The 19,885-nt window shown below is 44.7% G+C and overlaps 1 protein-coding gene across 6 annotated transcripts in view; it reads left to right on the forward strand.

Moving 5' to 3' along the window:
• The window catches only part of NRG2 (neuregulin 2), a 173,504-nt gene that overhangs the window by 145,607 nt on the left and 8,012 nt on the right, over nucleotides 1-19,885 (forward strand). For 2 of the 6 annotated variants that reach the window (XM_069772996.1, XM_069772999.1), the window contains 4 exons: nucleotides 2,727-2,785; nucleotides 14,387-14,410; nucleotides 18,546-18,648; nucleotides 19,591-19,714. In XM_069772996.1, the coding sequence (XP_069629097.1) occupies nucleotides 2,727-2,785; nucleotides 14,387-14,410; nucleotides 18,546-18,648; nucleotides 19,591-19,714 (310 nt within the window). Of the gene's footprint in view, nucleotides 1-2,397; nucleotides 2,475-2,726; nucleotides 2,786-14,386; nucleotides 14,411-18,545; nucleotides 18,649-19,590; nucleotides 19,715-19,885 lie in introns of all 6 variants that reach the window. The other 4 variants (XM_069773000.1, XM_069772997.1, XM_069773001.1 and 1 more) reach the window with 2 other exon arrangements.

Consider the following 19,885-nt stretch of genomic DNA (forward strand, 5'->3'; position numbering starts at 1 on the left):
GCTGTATCTTCTCTTTGGATCATGCTGGATTCAGAGGTGCATCTGCAGGTCCCCTGTAGGCATCCAGCACTGAGGGTCAGGCTACCTCTGGAGTACCAGCAGGTTGTCCTACAGGCAGATGGCCTCCTTTAGGAGCCTGTGGCAGTGGTGTATCACTGTCAGCAAATGCCTCAGCCTTCTCCCCTGGGAGTGTTAATGCATGTCTCCAGGCAGGGATTAGACATCTATGCACTGGGGGAATGGTACCAGCCATGTCCATCGCCACAGCTGGGAGATCATTACACCTTGTCCTGCCTTGTGCCTAGCCATCTGGTGCCTCCTCAAGTCCTTCCCCAGACCTCAGCTGAATCTTATCTCTCCTATTCGGAGAGGAGCCCTCCAGCTTGGAGAAATCTGAATCCCTGCAGGCCTGATAGATGGGCTAGTGTACCCTTGGTCTGTACAGCTGGTGCAGCTGCTGAGAGCCCCTAGTGCTCCCTCACATGTTGTGATTCCCACCTGCTGGCCCAGATAGGTGTTTGTCCATGATCAGGGAGAACTATTAAAAATCAAGGTTTTTCTGGTCATAATGAATAGGGAAGACTTCTCTAAATTCTACCTGTTCCCCCCAAGGAAACTAAATAGTTGCTGAAAAAAACTGTCTGTGTTCCCTTAAGCAAACAGAGAGAAGCAGGAGTTCATCTCTCTTCTTGACTTTTTTTAATTGCTACTGGAGCTGCATATCTGTAACGTGCCATCTAAACATAAATCTGTCAAGAACAACAAATGCTGCCATAGCCCTTGAGCAACAGTACAGAACTAATCTGCCAACAAGCTTTGGAACTACAAAGCTTTGGTCATATGAAACATCAAATCCATCCCTTCCTCATCCCCTTCACTGTGTCTGCAGACTGGGAGCAGGTGTTAGCGTACCTTTGGGAGGCACGAAAGGGTCAGATCTGCACTGCCCATGTGGGGCTGGCCGTGGGTGCATGGGACCTCGACCTGGACCTGTCCTCCTCCACCCCACCATATGCGCAGGTTGGGACCAGTCGTCTGACACCGTGCTGAGGCTGCTCCAGCTGCTTGCTGTCCTTCGCAGTGGACCATCAGGGAGCTAAGTCTTATACCTCAGGCTTGGGCCTCTGGTCCACGTCCTTTTTGCTGAGGTGTCTTTCAGTCCCTTCTTTGTTGACCAGCTGGGGCCTGCCGAACACTGAGGGACAGTGCGATCTTGTGGGTGACAGCTGAGAGAGAGGAAGGTCTGACATGTATGACGCGCAGAGCCTCCAGCCCTGCTTACATTGGGAAGGTGGAAAACAGATGTTAAGATGCTAGCTCTAATGATAAAGCCCTCTTAAGCCTAGAGGAGGGAGAGGTTGGTTGGGGAGGGAGGGAGAGAATTGTGGGACAGGCAGGTAAGCGATGGGACTTCAAGAAAGCTAGGGATAACTTTGAGGAACTATCCAACAAGGCCAGAAGAAAAGATGTGAAGTGAAGGAGAGAGATAAATGCCTGAGGGAGAAGTGCTTGACCACCCACAGCTGAGCTCCCATCGCTTCCCAGGTTCACCTGCAGCTGCGGCGGTCACAACACAGAGGGTGCAGGTGCTGCTCCACAGTACACGGTTCCGCAGCTCCTGCTGCACCCTTGCCCACGTCCCAGTGCTCCCCAAACCTGGCTCAGCCTGGGAGCTGCTCCAGAGAGCTTACTCATGAGCTGGTGCACGTTTCTGGTGGCCCTCATCCACAGGGCACCATCCCTGCCACTGCAGCATCATGCTAATGTATAACTGGTGCTCCATGAGCTGGCACATTCCAGCCCATCATGTAACGTTGGTCAGGATAAGTGTGAGAGAGCCTTGCAGTTGGACAGCATGTGAGACCTGTTCGGTTCAGCTTTCTTCTCTGTCCCTTCCTCTCTGTTAACACAGAGACTCTGCACATGCTTTCTCTCTAACCGCAACGTAACCCTTTTCCCTGGAACATCCTGTGGGTAATTCTGGGGTAATAACGGGAGGATGCTTGCCGTACACAATGCTCGCTGTCGCCTGAGCAGCTGCTCACCGCTCTGTGGTGCCTCTTGCCAGTCTTGTCTAGATAGTAGCTCCAAGGAGAGTCTCTGAAAGTAGCATCCAGCCCATCTCGATCTTCCTGCCAGCTGGTGCTTCTACCAGGTGAGAAGGAAGGAGGCAGGCAGAGGAGGAAAGGAGGGGTTTGGCTGGCTGCTTGAAGACCCAGGCCAAAAATAGAGCTGGAATGCTGATGTTGCAGGTGCCTGGTTAAAGCAAAGCGAAGAGTAAATACGCGTGTAAAGCCTTTATTTTTTCCATTCATCACAATGCACTTTTTATTTCTGACCTTAGCCTCAAGAATGGTGCCAGACATGTTCTGTGATTTCTCCCCTTTTCCCCTCCAGATGTCCAAATGGATTCTTCGGACAGAGATGTTTGGAGAAACTGCCTTTGCGATTGTACATGCCAGATCCTAAGCAAAGTATGTTTGAAGACAAAAAATACACCACACTACTTAAAACCTCCCGGGCACAGCAGTGGATGTAGAGTGGTCTAGTCAGGGATGGCTCTTGGTGTCAGCTTTGGGCTAGGGCTTAGGGATGCAGGTAAGGGTGAAGGCTGAAAGCAGACGGATAGGAGCCGTGAAAGGGATCAGAAGGGGCCTCAGTTCAGTCTGTTTGAGTGTCATTTTGCTATCTTGTTTCTCTCTTTCTGGTTTTCTTTCTTCCGGTAGGTGTCCGATCGAATTCACAGGAGACCGGTGTCAGCATTTCGCAATGGTCAGCTTCTCCAGTATGTCTGTTTCTACTTCTCTCTCTCCCTGGTTATTGTAGCTCTGTGTCATGTCCTTAAAGCAGGTTCTTCTGTTCTCCAAGAGCCCTCTTCCTGTCTTGTGCGCTCCCAGCTCTGCTTGGCCATAAGAGGAGCTGTGATCATGTCCAAGAGGAGAATCGGGGCTCTTGTTTATCTCCCCATTTGTTAGAATGGGTTCTGCTTTCATTTCTGATTGAACTTAATGTTGTTTGCTTTTTTCATGCAAAATGCAAATAAGGCACAAGGTTATGTGGTGTGCTGTGTGAGAACAGTTTGTCTGATAAGCTGTATCTGCTAGCATTACACTCTCAAGATAGACTATGTTGTGCAGTGCAAGAGATGTGCATTTTCCCATGACTCTTGCGAAGGGGTGTGTGAGTCTCTCTGTACCAACTGAGGAAATCACAGCAAGGGCTGTAATGAAATTTCCCCTGAGGTGAGGTTGTGTTTCTGTTTCCAGAAGCTAAACCAAGCATCAGTTGCTGTTCAGGTGAGACGGTTGGAGGCCGGCTCGGAGTCAGGTCCTGGAGCACGCCCAGAGGGCTGAACAGGGCACACATGCACACCTGGAGCCCCAGAGGCCACGCTGGTGGCTGCCACTGTCTCAGGGCTTCCCACACCTCAGTGTCACACAGGATACGGGCTAAATCTGCTGACTGTGCACCTCAGAGTGTATCCCTCCCAGACACAGAGATGTGCCCGTCTCTCCTAGGGGGTTGGACAGCCTTGCATATGGGGTTGTGTCTAACGACAGTGACCGATCCTTTAACCTCGTATTCAGTTGGTGTAAATGCCCTAGATCCCTTGCACTCAGTGCTTCCCAGTTTCTAGTTCCCAGTTCCTACAGGCTCTAGGTCTCCAGAGATGTCTTGCTTATAGAAATCAATAGCTCATTTTGCTCAAGGCAGATGATTTTTCTGGGTCCATATTCAGACAGTGTCCCAGCATCAGTGGGATCCCGGTCTGGGTAAGGACTGACCTGAAAGGAGTGCAGGAAATCGGCCACGGTGACCCTCTGTGTGACCCATCCTGCCTCCATGCTGGCCGTTTGGGCCACCACAAATGGTGGTTTTAAAAAGAGCTACAAAAGAGGCTTTAATTAGTGGGAACCAGAGGAGAAATGCCTCTCCATCATGACTCCCTGATTGCTAGTACACCCTCTCCCACCGTTCTGTAAGAAATCCTGCAGTCTTCATCGTGATCTGGCAATAGCAGGACTCTCATTAGCATGTGCTAATAGCTGGCAAGTGCTCGAATTAGACACCCTTCTACAGAGTATGCAGACAAGATGCAAATGGACTTTGTGAGGCCCTTGGGACAGCTTGATGTTTTTACATTGCCTTTTGTTTCAAATTGGCTTCCAAAGTTGAAACCTCCATTGATTTATTCTTTCAGACTAAAACACCCAAGTAAGCTCTTTTTAAAATGATAAACCAAAATGTTCTGTTTTGATCTTTAACCTGATGCAAAATGGTTTCCTTTCTGCTTTTAAGCCCATGGTGTCAGGGATCCTGACTGCAGATAGCAGTGGGATGCTCATTCAATGAAGCTGATTTGTAGCATGTTTCATGAGGTGGTATCCAACAGGCTTAAACGTTATTGCTACCATGCTGCAAAACCAAAATGGGGTGAAAATGAGTTTTATGTCAGGAAAATGCCTTTTCAGAACATTAATAGCAAGAGTAAACAGCATGTGTTTTTTCCCCAGCCTGCAGAACCCAGCTTTTTATGGGAATGAGATTTGTTTAAATTTTATTCATGTGTTAGAGGAACAATGCCAACTTTAAAACCAACACATGTACATTTCTTACCTCCATTCTGCTTTAACCCAGGATAGTAAGGTAAAAACAGCTTAACAATCCAGGTTACCTGTCTGAACTTGGATAAAAATAATCTAAGAAGATGATTCATATGTGTTTATAGCTGTTTTCACTTTCGGGTCACAGTTGGGTAATATATGTAGCAGCAACACTGCAGAAAAGCATGCACTGAACTTGCTGTTCTGAATAGGAAAGGCATTTCACTTGAGTCTGGACTGCGCAAATGCTTACTTTCTACTTTAATCAGTAATTAGGGCACAGTAGAAGTTGCTGTTGTGCTGTTGCTCTATAGTTCGCTCAGTGCTTCATCCCATATGGGTTCTGACAGGTCAAAAGCTGAAACAGATTAAATGAGGTTCAGGCACTTCCACTGGAAATAAAATAGCTCTGTCCTGATTCATGTTTTGAGAACATTGCCAGCACTTGACAGATACTTAAATAGTAAATAATGACACCTACGCTGGTATTGTTTTAAATGCATTTAGGGTATTTTAGGTTTTCAGGCCTAGATCGGAGCCTTCTGATTCTTTAACATAAATATTAAATATTACAATATGACTTTTAGTAGTTATATCTCAGAGCTGATCAAGAGTCTCTGCAGAGTGAACTAAATTTAAGAAGCTGTTCTGAAAAGATATGGCAGATAAGTTTTCTGAATTTGGGCCAGATATGGAGATGGTGCAGCATCCCAGCATCATGCCAGATGTTGTGTATCTTTCTTCTGGGAGCAACTTCCTATCTCACCGGTTTAAACCCTTATTCAGATCTTGCTCAGGTAAAACTCCCCATGTTCTCTAGGAGTACAGGCTATCTTTGTTTATTTGACAGGTAGCTCTGGAGGTTTGTTTTTCTCTGATTGTCCAAAATACCTGCTAGACCACTGCAATTATGAACATGAAAATCAGATGTATTTAGATAGGTTTTTCTCACATGTGGTGTTTCTCTCTGTAGCTGTTACAACCATATGGCCAAGTGCCTACTGCCAGACATTCTGAGTGTATACCCTACTGCTTGAAAATGAAGAGGAAATGTTAAAGATGGAGGGTTTTTCCATGTCATGCTCACACTGTTGCTATTTTCTAACAGATTGGTACAGAGGAACTCACTAGGAATTGTATTATTGGGCTAGTTCGGAGACCTCCCAGTCTGTCCTGGCTAAGCTCTTATTTGGGTGAATAGCATTTGCTTTTGGTAGGAATTTGCAATAGCAGAATTCAAGCAAGTATCTCAGCAGTTGGTTCCTATCTGCTTATAAGGAGTTTACATTTTATTTTGCTTGCATTGTAATGCAAATGTAATGGGAAATGTGTTGAGATACTGGAGAAAAAAAGCGAAGCATGCTAAACCAGCTACTTATCTGAGAAAATGGATGCACAGTGCAAACAGACAACATTGCTCTGGCCTAGCAAGGTGCCACTTCTGAGCAGAGCTGTGGTACCTGACCATGTCAGCTCTCTAAGCCTGCCTTCATGCTAAGCCTGCTTTAGTCTAAGCCACCCTGATGGTCTGTTTTCTAGCAAGGCTCATACCGTGAGGAGATCTAAGGCAGCGTGTTTATTTTGCGCAGCAGTGGCTAGGTACGTGTAGGCAGTTGGCTACCATCAGTCAGCAGACAGACAATAACCTGCTAAGTGGCAGCAACGCAGATGAGGGCCTTTGAGACATTGACACATAGTAATCCCACATCCAGTAAGTATGGGCAAAGTCTCACAGGGAAACTTAAAAGCTTTATCCTGTTTATCATAGGTCAGTTTTAGGACAGTATGACAGATGGCTTTCCCACATTCATCAAAACAGAAAACCTACCAGAAGAAGGAAGGAAGGAAGGAGAGATGTCAGAGCAAACAACTGCACGTTCACTGAGATTAAAACAGTTGAAAGGTACATATCTGAGAAGAAAAAGATGTCCTGACTTAAGATGTGCTGACTTAAGCCTGGTTAGATCCCTTCTGTCTGTATGAATTTTCACTGATCTCGGTCTCTCTGCACGCTCCTCCATCCACGCTTAAGGAATTGACTGATGGATCAAGGTTAGAAGATCATGTTGTCTAGGCTTTAACTAACCTGTAAGAGGAAAGCCTTATAGAGGCTATACAGTAGAACTGAGGGACATGAAAGAAATATTTAAAACAGTTTTAATTTAGACTAAGGAGAGTTAATGGCAGTGAACAGAGGGGACAGTGATTGTCTGCAATTGCTGTATAAAACACAGGAATGCCCTGGTAGATGAGAACGCAGAGAATTATTTCCATGGGTGATGAGTCATTGAATCATCTTACTAAAATGTTTTTCACATCAAGGTCTTCATATTTCTATGTCTCCATACAATTATAGTTGCAGATATAATTAATATATATACTGCATTGTACATATGATGGTAAAGTCATATTGTCTGCTAGTTTCAGGAGTTAGATCTTACAGTTATGATGTAACTCCAATGAAGCCAGAGGGCTAGGAGATCCTAACTGCAAAATTTGACCTAAAGCAGGAATCCTACCTGACCCTGGCCACAGAGAATGCAATGTGCAGGCAAGGAGTAACCAGCCATACTGGCAGTCTGAGTTCATGTCATGAACTCATCTTCTGACCCCTGTTCTGCCTGCCCCCTCTTTGCAGCAATAGTGCAGCCAGACCATCATCATTTTTTCAGTGGGCTTTTAGACTTCTGTGTTAGAGGTTTGAGTCCAAATTCATACCCCAGGCTCCCTTAATAGTCACTGCAGAGAGTTCAGCATCCAAGGATGAACATCTGGCTAATTGAACTCCAGTGCTGCCATCAGGATGAGATGTCTCATCCTCCAGAGGTGCTGAGGGAGATGAATACAAACTCATAGGTTTAGCTGTCAGATGTCTCTACCAGAGCTCTGGTACAGGTACGTGCAGAGTCACAGATCACACGTGTCTCTGTCTGGCTGTCCATGCACAAGTGAGAACAGAAGCTTAACACATCAAACTGTTGCTCCACAGCCTGAATGAATCCATAGCATTAGTACCCAGGGACCATTTTGCCTTTGGAGTCAGATCTTCATCTCTGCTGGCACACATGGGTGAGAAGTTCAGCAATATTACAAAAGAGTCAGGAAGTCTTTCTAATATGAGAACTTCTAGTGGGTACTGGAGACTCACCCAATTGACAGATGTCTCCTGGGTCCAGCTTCATAGGCACAACTATGGCTTGCAGCTATTTGCAGAAGATAGAAACATGTCCAAAATCATACTTCCTTTTAAGAAACTTTTTTTTTTTTTTTAAAGCTGTGCTGGCACCTGTATGTCATAGCTGCCTGTTCTACATCAGATCAAGATCTAGCTCCATCTTCTCTCTTCTACAATAAACTTTTCAGGTCTTTGTAAAGCCCTGCTGGAAATTTACTAATAAATTGCCAGGCTTTGGGCTGGCTGATTGTAAAGGTTTTGTAAAACACATTGGCAGCTATGGCCTCACTCCTGGTGAGGCGAGATACTGAAAGTTAAACATTGTGAATGGGAACATTTATAACCTTGCCTAAGTCTGCGCATTTGGATTCTTTCCACTTGCGATTTATGGAACAATTTAGAAATTTGGGATGAAGTTTTATGTTTGTGCTTGTCTCTTGTCTGTGGAATCTGAAATTTTATCTTAACTTTGCTATTTATTCATCTCCCAAAATAATTGTCACTGATCTGGAGGACAAATGTCATACCGTTCATCTTCTTGTTTAGTGAAACATTTTCATTTTCTACTTTGTGACCTAATTAAAGTTGAAGTCTGTAGCCTGCCTGTAAACATCCTGGAATAGAGCTGACATTCATATACAATCTAGCATATTCTCCATTTTTACTCCATATTTCATCTTAGTTGGAGTCTTCCTACTGGTCTGCTTTGGAAGCACAGAGCAGCATTTTCTGCTATCCATTGGGAGGGCAGGCTTTCACTTCAACTTTGGGCTCCCCTAAGAGTCTGTTATTCAGGCATGAAATCCCTTTTTCAAAGAGGAGAAAGACAGCTACTCTTGTTGCATAGCACTCAGTGTAGTCATCTGGAAACATGGAAGAGAACAGCTTGGGCTGAGAAATCAGTCTTGCAGTCGCAGACTATCTGGTCAATTCTGCCTGCAGTGGACACTGATATGAAAGTGTATCCTGAGTTCCCAGCTTGATATGTCTCCCAGGACTCTCTAACTGTAGTCATTAAAAGTTTAGTGTGATGGGTCTAGCTCCTGAAAGATTTGCTGCGTGGCAGGGCATTTCCTTTGCATAGGCATTACAGATTCCTTCGAACAACAGATGACAAGCACGAGTATTTCTGAGATGAGAACCACCATTTGTTCTTAAGCATCCACTGCACCATCACTGGGTGTGATCTGTGTAATGATCTCAGCAGCATGATTCCTGCCCTATCATAACACATTTCCTGTAGATCGGATGTCTGGGTCTTCCCATCAGTCATTCTTTCCAAGGAGATTGCTTTCATAGAGCCTTTCCAGCCAGAAAAGCATAAACTGTTTCTACTTGGTGTCTGTATCAGGCTTTCCAGGCTGGAAACAGCATGTTCCCACAGTGGCACACAAACTGGCTCCAACGCTGCCAACTAAACCATCACGGAAGCAGAGCAGCATAGGTTTATTGGGTGAGAGGCTTCTTACTTTTCTGAGGGGTGGTCACATTCACCCTGAAGCCACCAGGCTGCACCCGGAGGAGTGTTGGTCATCACCCTGACATGTAAAAGTGACCCTTCTGACAGGGGGGTTTTGGACACTTGCTCCTCACACTGAGGTGAAGCGTCCCCATGAGCAGAGGGATAAATGTACCACTTCAAGCTCTTCTGGGAAGGTCTAGATCTGAATTTCAGCTTTTCTGTTCATTTCACTTCAATTCACTTACTCAGCAGTAGTTTCCTACCTATTGATTGTGATATGAAAATGATAAGCGGAAGAATACTTATTTTTTTTATCTACCTTTCTGTTTCCTCCTCCATCTCTTACTCATCTGAACCCTAAAACAATATTTAGGAGGATTTTAAATTCCACAAACATTCTGCAGCTTCCTTTCAATGACACAATAACCACTGACCACTTAATTACAGGGTGAAGACTATGCTGTGGTGTGGCTGGGTAATTACAGGGCATTTGTGGTTTATCATAACAGGGTTATTCCTCTCCCCTGGACAGCAGTACAAGTTACCTTTAGGGATCTCCTGAAGTTAATTACATGCTAATCCACAGGAGCTTGCTAATACTGTATTGTTATGTATCTGGACTCTTGAGACCTCCCAAATTATTTTTATTGATACAGTACTGGACAAGCTAAATGGCTGTGCAGTTTATGGAAAATTTGCAGACTTTCTGTACTTGGAGATCCCACATATTGCCCAGCCCTTAACATGAGCACAGTGTCCTCTGTCCCCAGCATCACGGGACTGTCTTGCATTGCTCCCTGTATCCCCTGGGGCAAGCCTCGACCAGGGTGCTGCAAGTATTACTCTTGTCTGTACAATTTATTGTCAGTAGTCTGTCTTGCTGGTACTCAAATGTTAATTGTCCACTTTGTTTCATGCCTCGGAGCATGCTCTGTGACCCAGATAGCCCTCTGGGGGACCCAAGCATTTTTGGGAGGGAATAATGCATGCGGTAACTAAACGTCTTAATGATGTTCTTGAGGAACCTGAAGTGCATGTGAGCACAGGCCCAGTTTTCACAGCTGTTTGCTAAGGCTTTTATCCTTCTTGATCACCCCATAAATCTACAGTTCAATGAGAGCCATCTTGTCTTGAGGTGTTACTCCTTTAAGGACATTTTAGAGTAAATGTTTTTGTCTGTTCATCTTTTAAAACAGGTAAAATACATCATAGAGAACAACATAGTCACAAATTCACTGCAGATCAAGTAAGTGTAGGACTTTGTCTTCTGTCCAATGATGAGAAAAAAATCCACCACAAAATTTGTGACAGTGCGTTTACAGAGTACCCGCCATATTGGTAGCACCTAAATCCGACTGAATTTGGTCTTTCAGTCCACTTCAGCTGAATGTCAGCCTTTGGGGGACTTGAGTGTAAGGTCCATGCATCACTTGACTCTTCAGCAAGCCCTGCTTTGAACAGCTGAGTCATACCAATCTGGGTGAAGGCGTCCAACCTGAATCCCACGCAGATGTGCTGCAGCTGAGATGAAGAGTGTGAAAATGAAACATTTTTGTCATCTCTTTCATATTTTTTCACTTTTTCTCTTCCTCAACTCTACCATGCTCACTGCCTTTCTCTGTTTGACAGCCTTCTGTCATATATACAGTAGTTAGGTATTTGAACATTCTAAACTACTGGTCCAGTCTCCTTTGGGATCAACACAGAAGAGCCTAGCTTAGCTTTTAGGTACAAGAAATAACATAAATACTGCAAAATAATACGTTAAAGAGACCAGTAGGTACTGTTTCTTTAACACTGATGGCTGCATTAGGAAGAATGGGTTCTATCTTAAGTCCAACATTTTCAGAAAGGTTCAGTAGGCACATTTGGAACAAGATTTTCCAAAAAACATGCCTCCACTTCAAAAAGTTTGGGGGGGGTCTCACAGCAGTTCAGGGTGCTCAGCCCTACCTCCTTGTCATGACCAGGGAGCATGTGTGGAGTTCAGACAGAAGGTGAGAAAAATAATATGCCCATTTCCTCAGCCTAGAGCTACCACCTCAGTGCTGTCTCACTGTAATTTATTTGTGTGGTAGCCTCTGGATATATTGTGTCCAATGGAGCTTGTCCCATGGGAGTTCAAGAGTACTGCTGCACTCTGTCACCACTCCTGGCATGTATCCGTTTGTCTCTACAGCTGGGATTCTATAATTTAATTTTAGCTATCCCGAAGGGTCCCTCTGCCACAAGCCTGGGATACAATACACCTCCCCATTGCAACCACCTCTATCAGCATAAAGTGAATCACTGTCTGGAGGAGCTGAAGGACTTACCTGGACCTCATGCTTCCCTCTGTATGGTTAACAGCTGCAGAGGGGACTGTTGCCCAAAGGTTTCTAGGCATCCCCAGCAGCCAGGCTGGCCAGACTGCCAGTCTAACTGGGAGGGTGAGTAAAATGCAGGTTGACTCAACTGTTGCAAGACACAGTGCAGGTGCTACACGTCAAGCTGAGCATTTTCTCCACCTAGCAGCAGATACAACCCAAAGCTTTTAAAGATGTGTTACTTTTCCTGATCAACCTCTTAAAAAAGCAAAGAAGACTTCTTTCAAACATGGTATGCAGTCAGAAATATCTTTTGCTCCAGACCAAAATAAATTGTTGTCTCTAGGAGAAATTTTGATTTCTCAAACTTGTTTGCTACCAAGCAGTATATTGTTGATATAAAATAGGCACGTACTATGTGGTGACCCATGTTTGTGAAGATGATACCCCTCTGCTGAATGCAGAATGATTACATTTTGAAGCAATGTTTTTCCTGGAGCTGGTTCATCTCGTTAGCCTCTGGATTGTAACATGTTGAATAATTTTGAACAGTCTCTTCTTTAAAGAAGAGACAAAACCTCCAAATCCCAGCCTACTCTTGAAGTGTCTTCTCCCTCACTGTCCCAGCACAGAAGGCAATACCTGCCCAGGCTGGGAGGAACTCCTGAGCAGGGGAGGGGGAGAGTGGCTCCGTATTCGATGTGTTCAGTTATGGGTGATACAGAAGCAATGTCTGTAGTCTGAAATGATGATAAGTGTTGAGTAGCCATGGACATCAGATGCAGGAGCATAGGCTGGGGTAAGGCTTCCTCTATCTTCAAAGCTATCAGTGGGTCTGTAGGCATAAGCAGGCACATACATTCCAGCTGCTGCATGATTGCATGGTTTCTCTCCTGCTCAGGGAACCTGTAGCTAAGATCCAATGAGCCAGCTAGCTGCATCTCCTCCATGGGGTTGGGGAGCCAAAAGAAAATGCAATTCTGATGTGAGAGGGACAGTGGGAAGGCTAAAGTTCCTCAGGTCCTGCCCACCACCTCTGTTTGCACAGGCATTTCTGAGTTTGCAAACATGAAAATGTTTTGAATTGCATCCATTTGTAGCTATAGATGTTGCAGCAAATCCTGGAACAGGGAGGAAATGTGGCAGTATAGGCAGTATGCAGCTATCAAATGGATCAATAGTGTAGATATATAGATGAAATTTAATGTGTCTCTACACACATTTGTCATAGTGTCAGCTGAAACAGTGTGTGTAATGGTAGCGTGCCTTAGGAAAAGGTCAAGGCTAGATGTGATAACCAAGAGATTTAGGATGAATGTATTCTGTCCAGTTCTCTGCTGCCCACCACATTGTGTCCATGTCACTGCAACTTGTACAAAATGACTGTGAAACGCATGGTAGAGTTTGCCATTCCTTTTGCACAAATGTGAGATGTGAAGCAGAGAGCAGCCAGGTTTTGTGGCCTTTAAATTACACAAAATTTTAAAAACCCCAACCCCACCTAACTCCCACCTCCCAAAAAAGGCCCCAAACATCAGCATTGATTTGAAGAGAAGAACCTGCTTTAGAAAATGTGTTTACATGTTCCATAATGATTAGTACTGATTTCCCCCCTGCCTAAATTTTGAACAGTATTGCAAAAGAAAGCCAATATTTCTGTGCAGCAAAAAGCAGTTCCTATGGAAAATATAGTAAATAAATCTGGACATCTCCAAGCTGCAAATAATCTTGTCTGTATGGTGATTGGGAACAACAGAGCTCACTTTTGTGTACAATGGTAAGTATGGAGAACTTTAATGTTTATGTAAGAAAAACTGTCTTTAGGTGAGGCCTGCACCAGGAAAATTACTAAAATTCAGGATCCCTGTTTTGGATAACTGCATTGTGGATTCATTAGGTAAACTGCTTTGCTTAGCACTATGTCTGCAAGATGAACTGCAGTCTTACTTGTAATGAATATGAATCTGAAAAGAGATTCTCTAATTTGTGCTTTTTTCAGCATGCTTGTTGTTTCTAAAACAACGCAGAACCACAGCAGAAGTGAAATTTGGAAGATCACAGACTTGAGGGAAACTTTCAGTGCAATTTGCACTTTTAGATCTGCAAGGGATTCATTGCCTTGCCTGGGCAACTAATCCCTTGCAGCATCAGCGGTTCAACTGCAGATCTCTACCGCCCAGAACAATGCTTGCAAAACTGACACGCTGTCAGGTGATTTACAGGCAATGCTGCCAGATGACGCTCTGCATCCGAGACCAGACTTGAGGTCGTGGGCAGCAGAATCATGCTGGCAGGCCTCAGGGCCCCGTGCAAGTGACCGCACATCTGTCTGCCCAGCGCTCTTCTTTGGTGCACAGGCCCCCAGGCAGAGAGGGATGTGTGAAACCACGCAGGGCATATTTTGCCTGTAGAAAGTGAATGAAGTTTTTACCAGGTTCATGCAGTTGCTATGTGTTTTGACCTGTCAGGAGTTGTTTCAGAACAAGTGTACCTTTTTTTCTTTCTTTTTTTTTTTTTTTTTTTTTCTGCCTAAGCTGTGAATTCCATATCAGGTACTAACAAACATGGCTCATCTCAAAAGAATTCATAATTAACTAAAAGAATTCATAATTAACTTCCACTGCAATTTGTTTGGGTCTTTCTTTACATAAGATATAAGCTCTGGTGGGAATTTTAAGTGCTCTGAAGCATACACTGTCTTCTGTGTAACTTCTGCTGAGCCTACAGAAAAGCTAACCTGCTGTAACTGCACAGTGTGTGTGTTTGTATATTAGAGATCTCTGACAGACCTGTTTTTCTTTTTCTCTTTCTCTTCCTTGTCTTCTTTCTGCATTGGCAGAGCATCTTGGATTTGAATTAAAGGGTATGGAACAACCATTCATTTATTAATCAGAAGCCATTAAGAGCTGCCCACATTATATTTATGGCTTTAATGGGATGATTAAAAAATCAGCTGTTCTGTTCTCTTCCCTGGCACCAAGATAGATGTTTGGATTAAAAAAAAAAAACAAAAAAAACACAAAAAACAAAGCAAAGCAAAACACAAAATCTAAATGTAAACCTATAAAAATGCATGTGTATTTTTAGCAGCACTTTTTTCTTTGTTTCAAACAGCAGCCTGGTGTGTGTGGTGTGACTGGGATGTTACAATTGCCATACGTCTTCTCATTCAACATGCTTTTGTGTATTTAACTGAAAAGCTGGAGTTTGTGTCCATCCAAAAGGTTGCCAGCAGGCACCACTTGGGAACGGGCAGGCATTCCAGGAATGAGAAGGCAAGTTTTAGGAAGATCAGGGCTTTTATAGAAATTGCCATCCTAGATGAACCAAACTCCACTGGATCCCACAAAGGGTCAGGATGAGCTTTGCCGTTCCTCCTCCCAAAGATTGGTAGCTTATTTCTGTTCTTGACCAGGAGGAGATTGTGCCAAGAAAGGCAGCATGAGATGAGTTAGTCTAGAAAACAGAGAGTCCAGGGAAGTCAGTAGTCTCCCATGAGAGTGGAGGGTGTAATGCTGAGCATCACGGTGGTAAGCTGAAGTTTGGAAAAACTGCAGCAACTTAAATGCTTTTAAAAATATCTCCTTTTGGCAGTTACCTGCTCCTGCCCAGTTGCTCATAATCATATTATTTTTCTTCCATTCTCCTCAGTTGTTTTTAGAAATACATTGAGTATCTCTTGAATGAGCACCTGGGAAATCAAATCCTTGAGGCTAGGTTTCCCTTGAGTTTACAGGCCAATTGCAGGGAGGGCTTGGTCAGATGAAAGCAGAGAGATTTGTCTTTATCACTTCACTTAAAAACATTGACCTGGCAATGGCAGCCAGAGCAGATCTTCACATGAAGATGCTTCAATTCCATTTGCTAGAGGTATGGGGACACCAATCTTTCACTTCTGGATCCTAAATTGTCTTCTTGGGTCCCTGAGGTGGAGGGACATGCACTAGCTGAAGCTGGAGAAACTTCTCCTCTGGTTTTTGCATGCCTGATCCACCAGGATTGGTGTGTATCCCCCAGCAGTTCTTCCCTGCTGCAGAAAATGTGTGCATTTTGTGGTCAGGTGTTTCAGAGAAAGTGGTGCTGCTAATGCTAATACACTTAAATAAACTTTAAAATTAAGGATTTTTGGCATCCCTTTTTTGTTGACCTTTTGTCCTTTTCCTCATCCATTCTCAATGTCATCACAGAACCGCACACATCCTGTTCCCAGTCCGCAGTCGTCTCTTCTCTGTCATTCGTCTTTCACTTTCATGCGTTGCTGTGACACCCATGGCTGGACTGTGATTCTGTCGGCATTATGTGGCACCACATGGTTTGTTCATAGTGATTGCTGCTGTAGAGTGACGATGCTGCTGATGAAGACATGGTGTTTGTAGAGCATAGAGACACAAACGGACAAGTCCTGCTCCAGGATCTTACCTTCTAAAATACAAATTGTAGTGTGCATTCTCTTATTTTCTTTCTGTGACTGTTCAGATGGTTTTGTGCAACATGAAGCTACTGTGTTACTGACCATCAACTTTAATGAGATGTTAGGAGCCAAGCTGAATTACTATCAGCAGGTCATTTAATTTTTACTTTTGCAGCAGTGACACACAACCTCACACTTCACTGCTTCACATAGCAGAGCTGTCAGCTCAAGACAGAGAGGCTAAATCTGCATTTCTGATGAGCTGAAACATTCCCCATGCAATTCAGGTGAAGGCTCAGGACAGTCAGACATGCCATAGTCAGGGTGCCATACTGACATGATCACCAGAACAGAGGCTGTGATTTGAGCCTTGAGTGAAAAATTTTGTCATTTAGGTAATAGGTTAAAAAAAAGCCATAGTTTTGATGGCTTTGCTCTTTCTCCCTCCTCCATGATTCAAAGGGAATGATTTATGCTTGGAAAAAAAGTCTTTGTAGCAAAAAACATAGCTGGTGAAGAATCTTTGAAAAAATTGGCTTGATGGATGGTCCATGGTGAAAACTGACCTCCTGCCCAGCCTTATTTTTTTTGGTAAAAGTAGTTTTTGCTGGGTAGTAGCAAAATTCTTGCCCAGTTACTTGTAGTAAGACACAAAGAGTATAAGGTCAGCCAGCACCCAAAACTCCCTCCATGAGCAGGTCCCAGGCCATACAGGCTCTGGCTCTGAGGAGGTGCAGCCGGCTGGTGAAGCTGCTGTGGCACAGTAACTTTCAGTCCAAGTGATAGCCATGACCTGTTGTTCCTGGTCCACACCACCATGGAGATGGAGTCTGGGAGAGTCTCAGCTGCCCGCATCTCTAGTGAATGGTGGGACATTGCCTTCCTGGCAACTCCATCAGCACCCTGAGCACCTCATGAAGCCAAAGGCCAGTGCACAAACAAAATGGATGGAAATGTGTTTCTTTAAACTGTAGCTTTGCAGCACGGGCATGAAGCAGGCTCTGCTGATTATGTTTTGCATCTTCACGCCAGGGCTGTCATTCTCAGCCCTTGTTTAGCAAATCTTTCTTCATTCCCATTTTGAGAGTTAGATAAACATTTTTCCTAGCACTATTTTTTTCTTTCAAAAATGCTTTTTCCTTCCTAAAATGGCAAGCTGAAGTTGGTCTAAGTATGCAGTTATCTGGAATGTTTCTTTGCTTCCCCCTTGCTTTTTTGCTAGAGGCTAGACCCAGGGGTTTCTGGGACCAGACCTGTTTATCTTCTCATTTTATATTCCATTGTTTGGTAGTACTGGGGATTTCATACAGTCCATTGAAGGTATTTAGTGTGGCATGGTGCACCATGCCAAGCACAGCAATCATGGCATGAGTTTTATTGCCTAACCTATATGAAAAAATATTTCAATGAATATTAAAGAAGGCACAAACCCCAATAACTGTAACTTTAACACATAGTGTGGAGGCACGAGGACATCATTCATAGATGCTGAACTAAAATGCTCATGGCAACTGTGCACTGAATTCTTCTCTCAGTCATCCAGCTGGAGAACCAAATTGCCTCTGCTGACCTCAGTGGAGATTGCTGGATGACGCTGAGAAGAGCATCTGCTTGGTGTAGCCACAGAGGAAGAGGTGTCCGTACCTTGCAATTGCTGCCTAGGTGCAGTTCAGTTACACTGCAAGCAACATCCTAGCACTTCTTGGAGCTTTGATTAATGTGAATGAATTACCTCACTTCCAGCATGGTCCGGGTTTTGGTGCAAGTGACTGACTTTTCTGGTTTGAAAGGTGGTCCATGACAAATGGTGACATTTGAGAGAAGCAGCAGCATGCTGCTTGAATTTTGTGTGTGCATCTGAGTTACCTGGTGCAATGGAATTAATTGCTTCTTAGGGTTTCATTAAAAATCCATAACTGTAATTGGTTACTGTATTTTAATTACTCCACTCCCTTTTCTTTGTCTAATGCGCTGTCACTTTTCCATCCTCATTCTGCTTTTTGACTGTTTTAGGATGTCCCTTTCAGCACCTACATGCTTTGGGGCCTGTTGCTCGGTGGTTTCTAGCACACTGCCAAGCTCCAGGGCATGCAGCCGCTGCAAGGAAAAGGCATTCTGAGTCCGTCAGAGCAGAGAGCCTGTGATGAGAGCATCACAGGGCATGCATGTACGTGGTGAGTGGGGGATGTTTGGGGACTTCCTTGGTAAGCTACTAAGTTGCTGAGAAGGGGGGATCTGTTGGAAGGGAGAGGAGAGTCATGAGGCTTTTTGAGATTAGTCACCGAGTTATGCTGTGGGAAAAGAAGAGAAGGTGAGAAGTGTGTCTGAGCGCAGAAGGGGTGAGGTACTGAGCAAGAAAGGGCAAAGCTGCAGAGAGACAAAAGGCGTGAAGGTCTCTTGAGGGGTAAGGTTGGGCCAGCTGGTCTCAGGTTTGGGGCAGCTATTGGAGATGGGCAGTGGATTGATAGGAGGTCTGACCGAGCCCTGTTCTCCATCTTACCCACATGCAGTGCTGGTTCCTGTGCAGCCAGACGCATCCCGGGTGCTGAAGCCCATTTGTAACTGGTTCCTTTCTCTCCATTTGCAGAAGCCGAAGAGCTCTACCAGAAGAGAGTTTTAACCATCACAGGAATCTGTGTTGCCTTGCTTGTGGTGGGCATCGTCTGTGTGGTAGCTTACTGTAAAACCAAGTGAGTATGGGTGGTTAACAGACAATAACTGGCCAGAGGTTACTGAGTGATTCATGCTTCATGTTTTCATGCTCTTCACCCAAATGCTATTTTAAGGTGATGCTGTGCGATGGTTTTCCCAGGAAGGTCTCATGAAGGAGGCCAGTGAAGCCATCTACCAGGCCGTGCCTGAGCAGGATGTTTTCCTGGGACTATTTACTTGTCCCCTGAATCAGCATCATCCTGCCCAGCCAGGTGATGCTGTGTTACTGGGAAAAGCTGGCCCCCAAGCCAGCACCTCATCTCCTGACAGCAGAAGCACACTGGGCTGCTGTGCAAGAGCTGTGGGCTCAGCTATGTACATTTCAGGGACTTTCAGAGCAATTGTGATGGAACAAGAGGCTTAGGGACCTCTTTTATGGCTAGCCTTCCCTGCCTGGACAGCACTTTTTTCCCTACTTAGCCTGCACCTCACCTCAGTTCAGGGTGCCGCTGGGACACAGGGTGGGGGGTCTTTTGGAGTGGATGCCCTGACAGCGGTACAGGTAGACTTTGCCACTTTGTGCTTAATGCAGGACAGGTCAAGTGTCTTGCCACCAAGGCCAAGCCAGGATCTGCTTCCCCTTTTCCTTCTCCCTGCTTTTCTCCTCTGCTCCCAGCGCCATGGTGCCTCTGGCTCCACTGCATTGTGCTGTGCCTTGTCTTGCAAAAAGGGACCCTGGACCCAGCTTTCCAAATTGACCATGATGAGAAATGTTCATCTTTTTTTGAAAAAGCAGCAGAAGGTGGCAAATGTTGAATGCATTGTTTCTTCCTGTTTGCAGATTTCCAGAAACACCATTGAAACATCAACTGTGCCTGCGACTTGCCTTCTCTATCATCTGCATCCTCCAGGTGTCTCTGGGGGCAGACAACCCCATGAGATAAGTCTTCCTAATAGATTTTTCCTTTTCTGTTTTAAAGGAAACAAAGAAAACAAATGCATAATCATTTGCGGCAGAACATGTGCCCTGCCCATCAGAACAGGAGCCTTGCAAATGGGCCAAGCCATCCACGTTTGGATCCTGAGGAAATCCAAATGGCTGATGTAAGACCTTTTGTCTCCATCTCCCTGCATGTTACTGACTGCCTATTTTCCACCAGGGATTTGACATGGATGTGTATGCTTACATCCTGTGTGCATGTGGTGAGGAGCAAAACACTAACAAACTTGATGAGACTCTGCATAGAAACATTTCCAAAACCAACATCTGAAGAG

The sequence above is a fragment of the Haliaeetus albicilla genome, chromosome 27, assembly GCF_947461875.1.
Source record: "Haliaeetus albicilla chromosome 27, bHalAlb1.1, whole genome shotgun sequence".
Classification (NCBI taxonomy): domain Eukaryota; kingdom Metazoa; phylum Chordata; class Aves; order Accipitriformes; family Accipitridae; genus Haliaeetus; species Haliaeetus albicilla.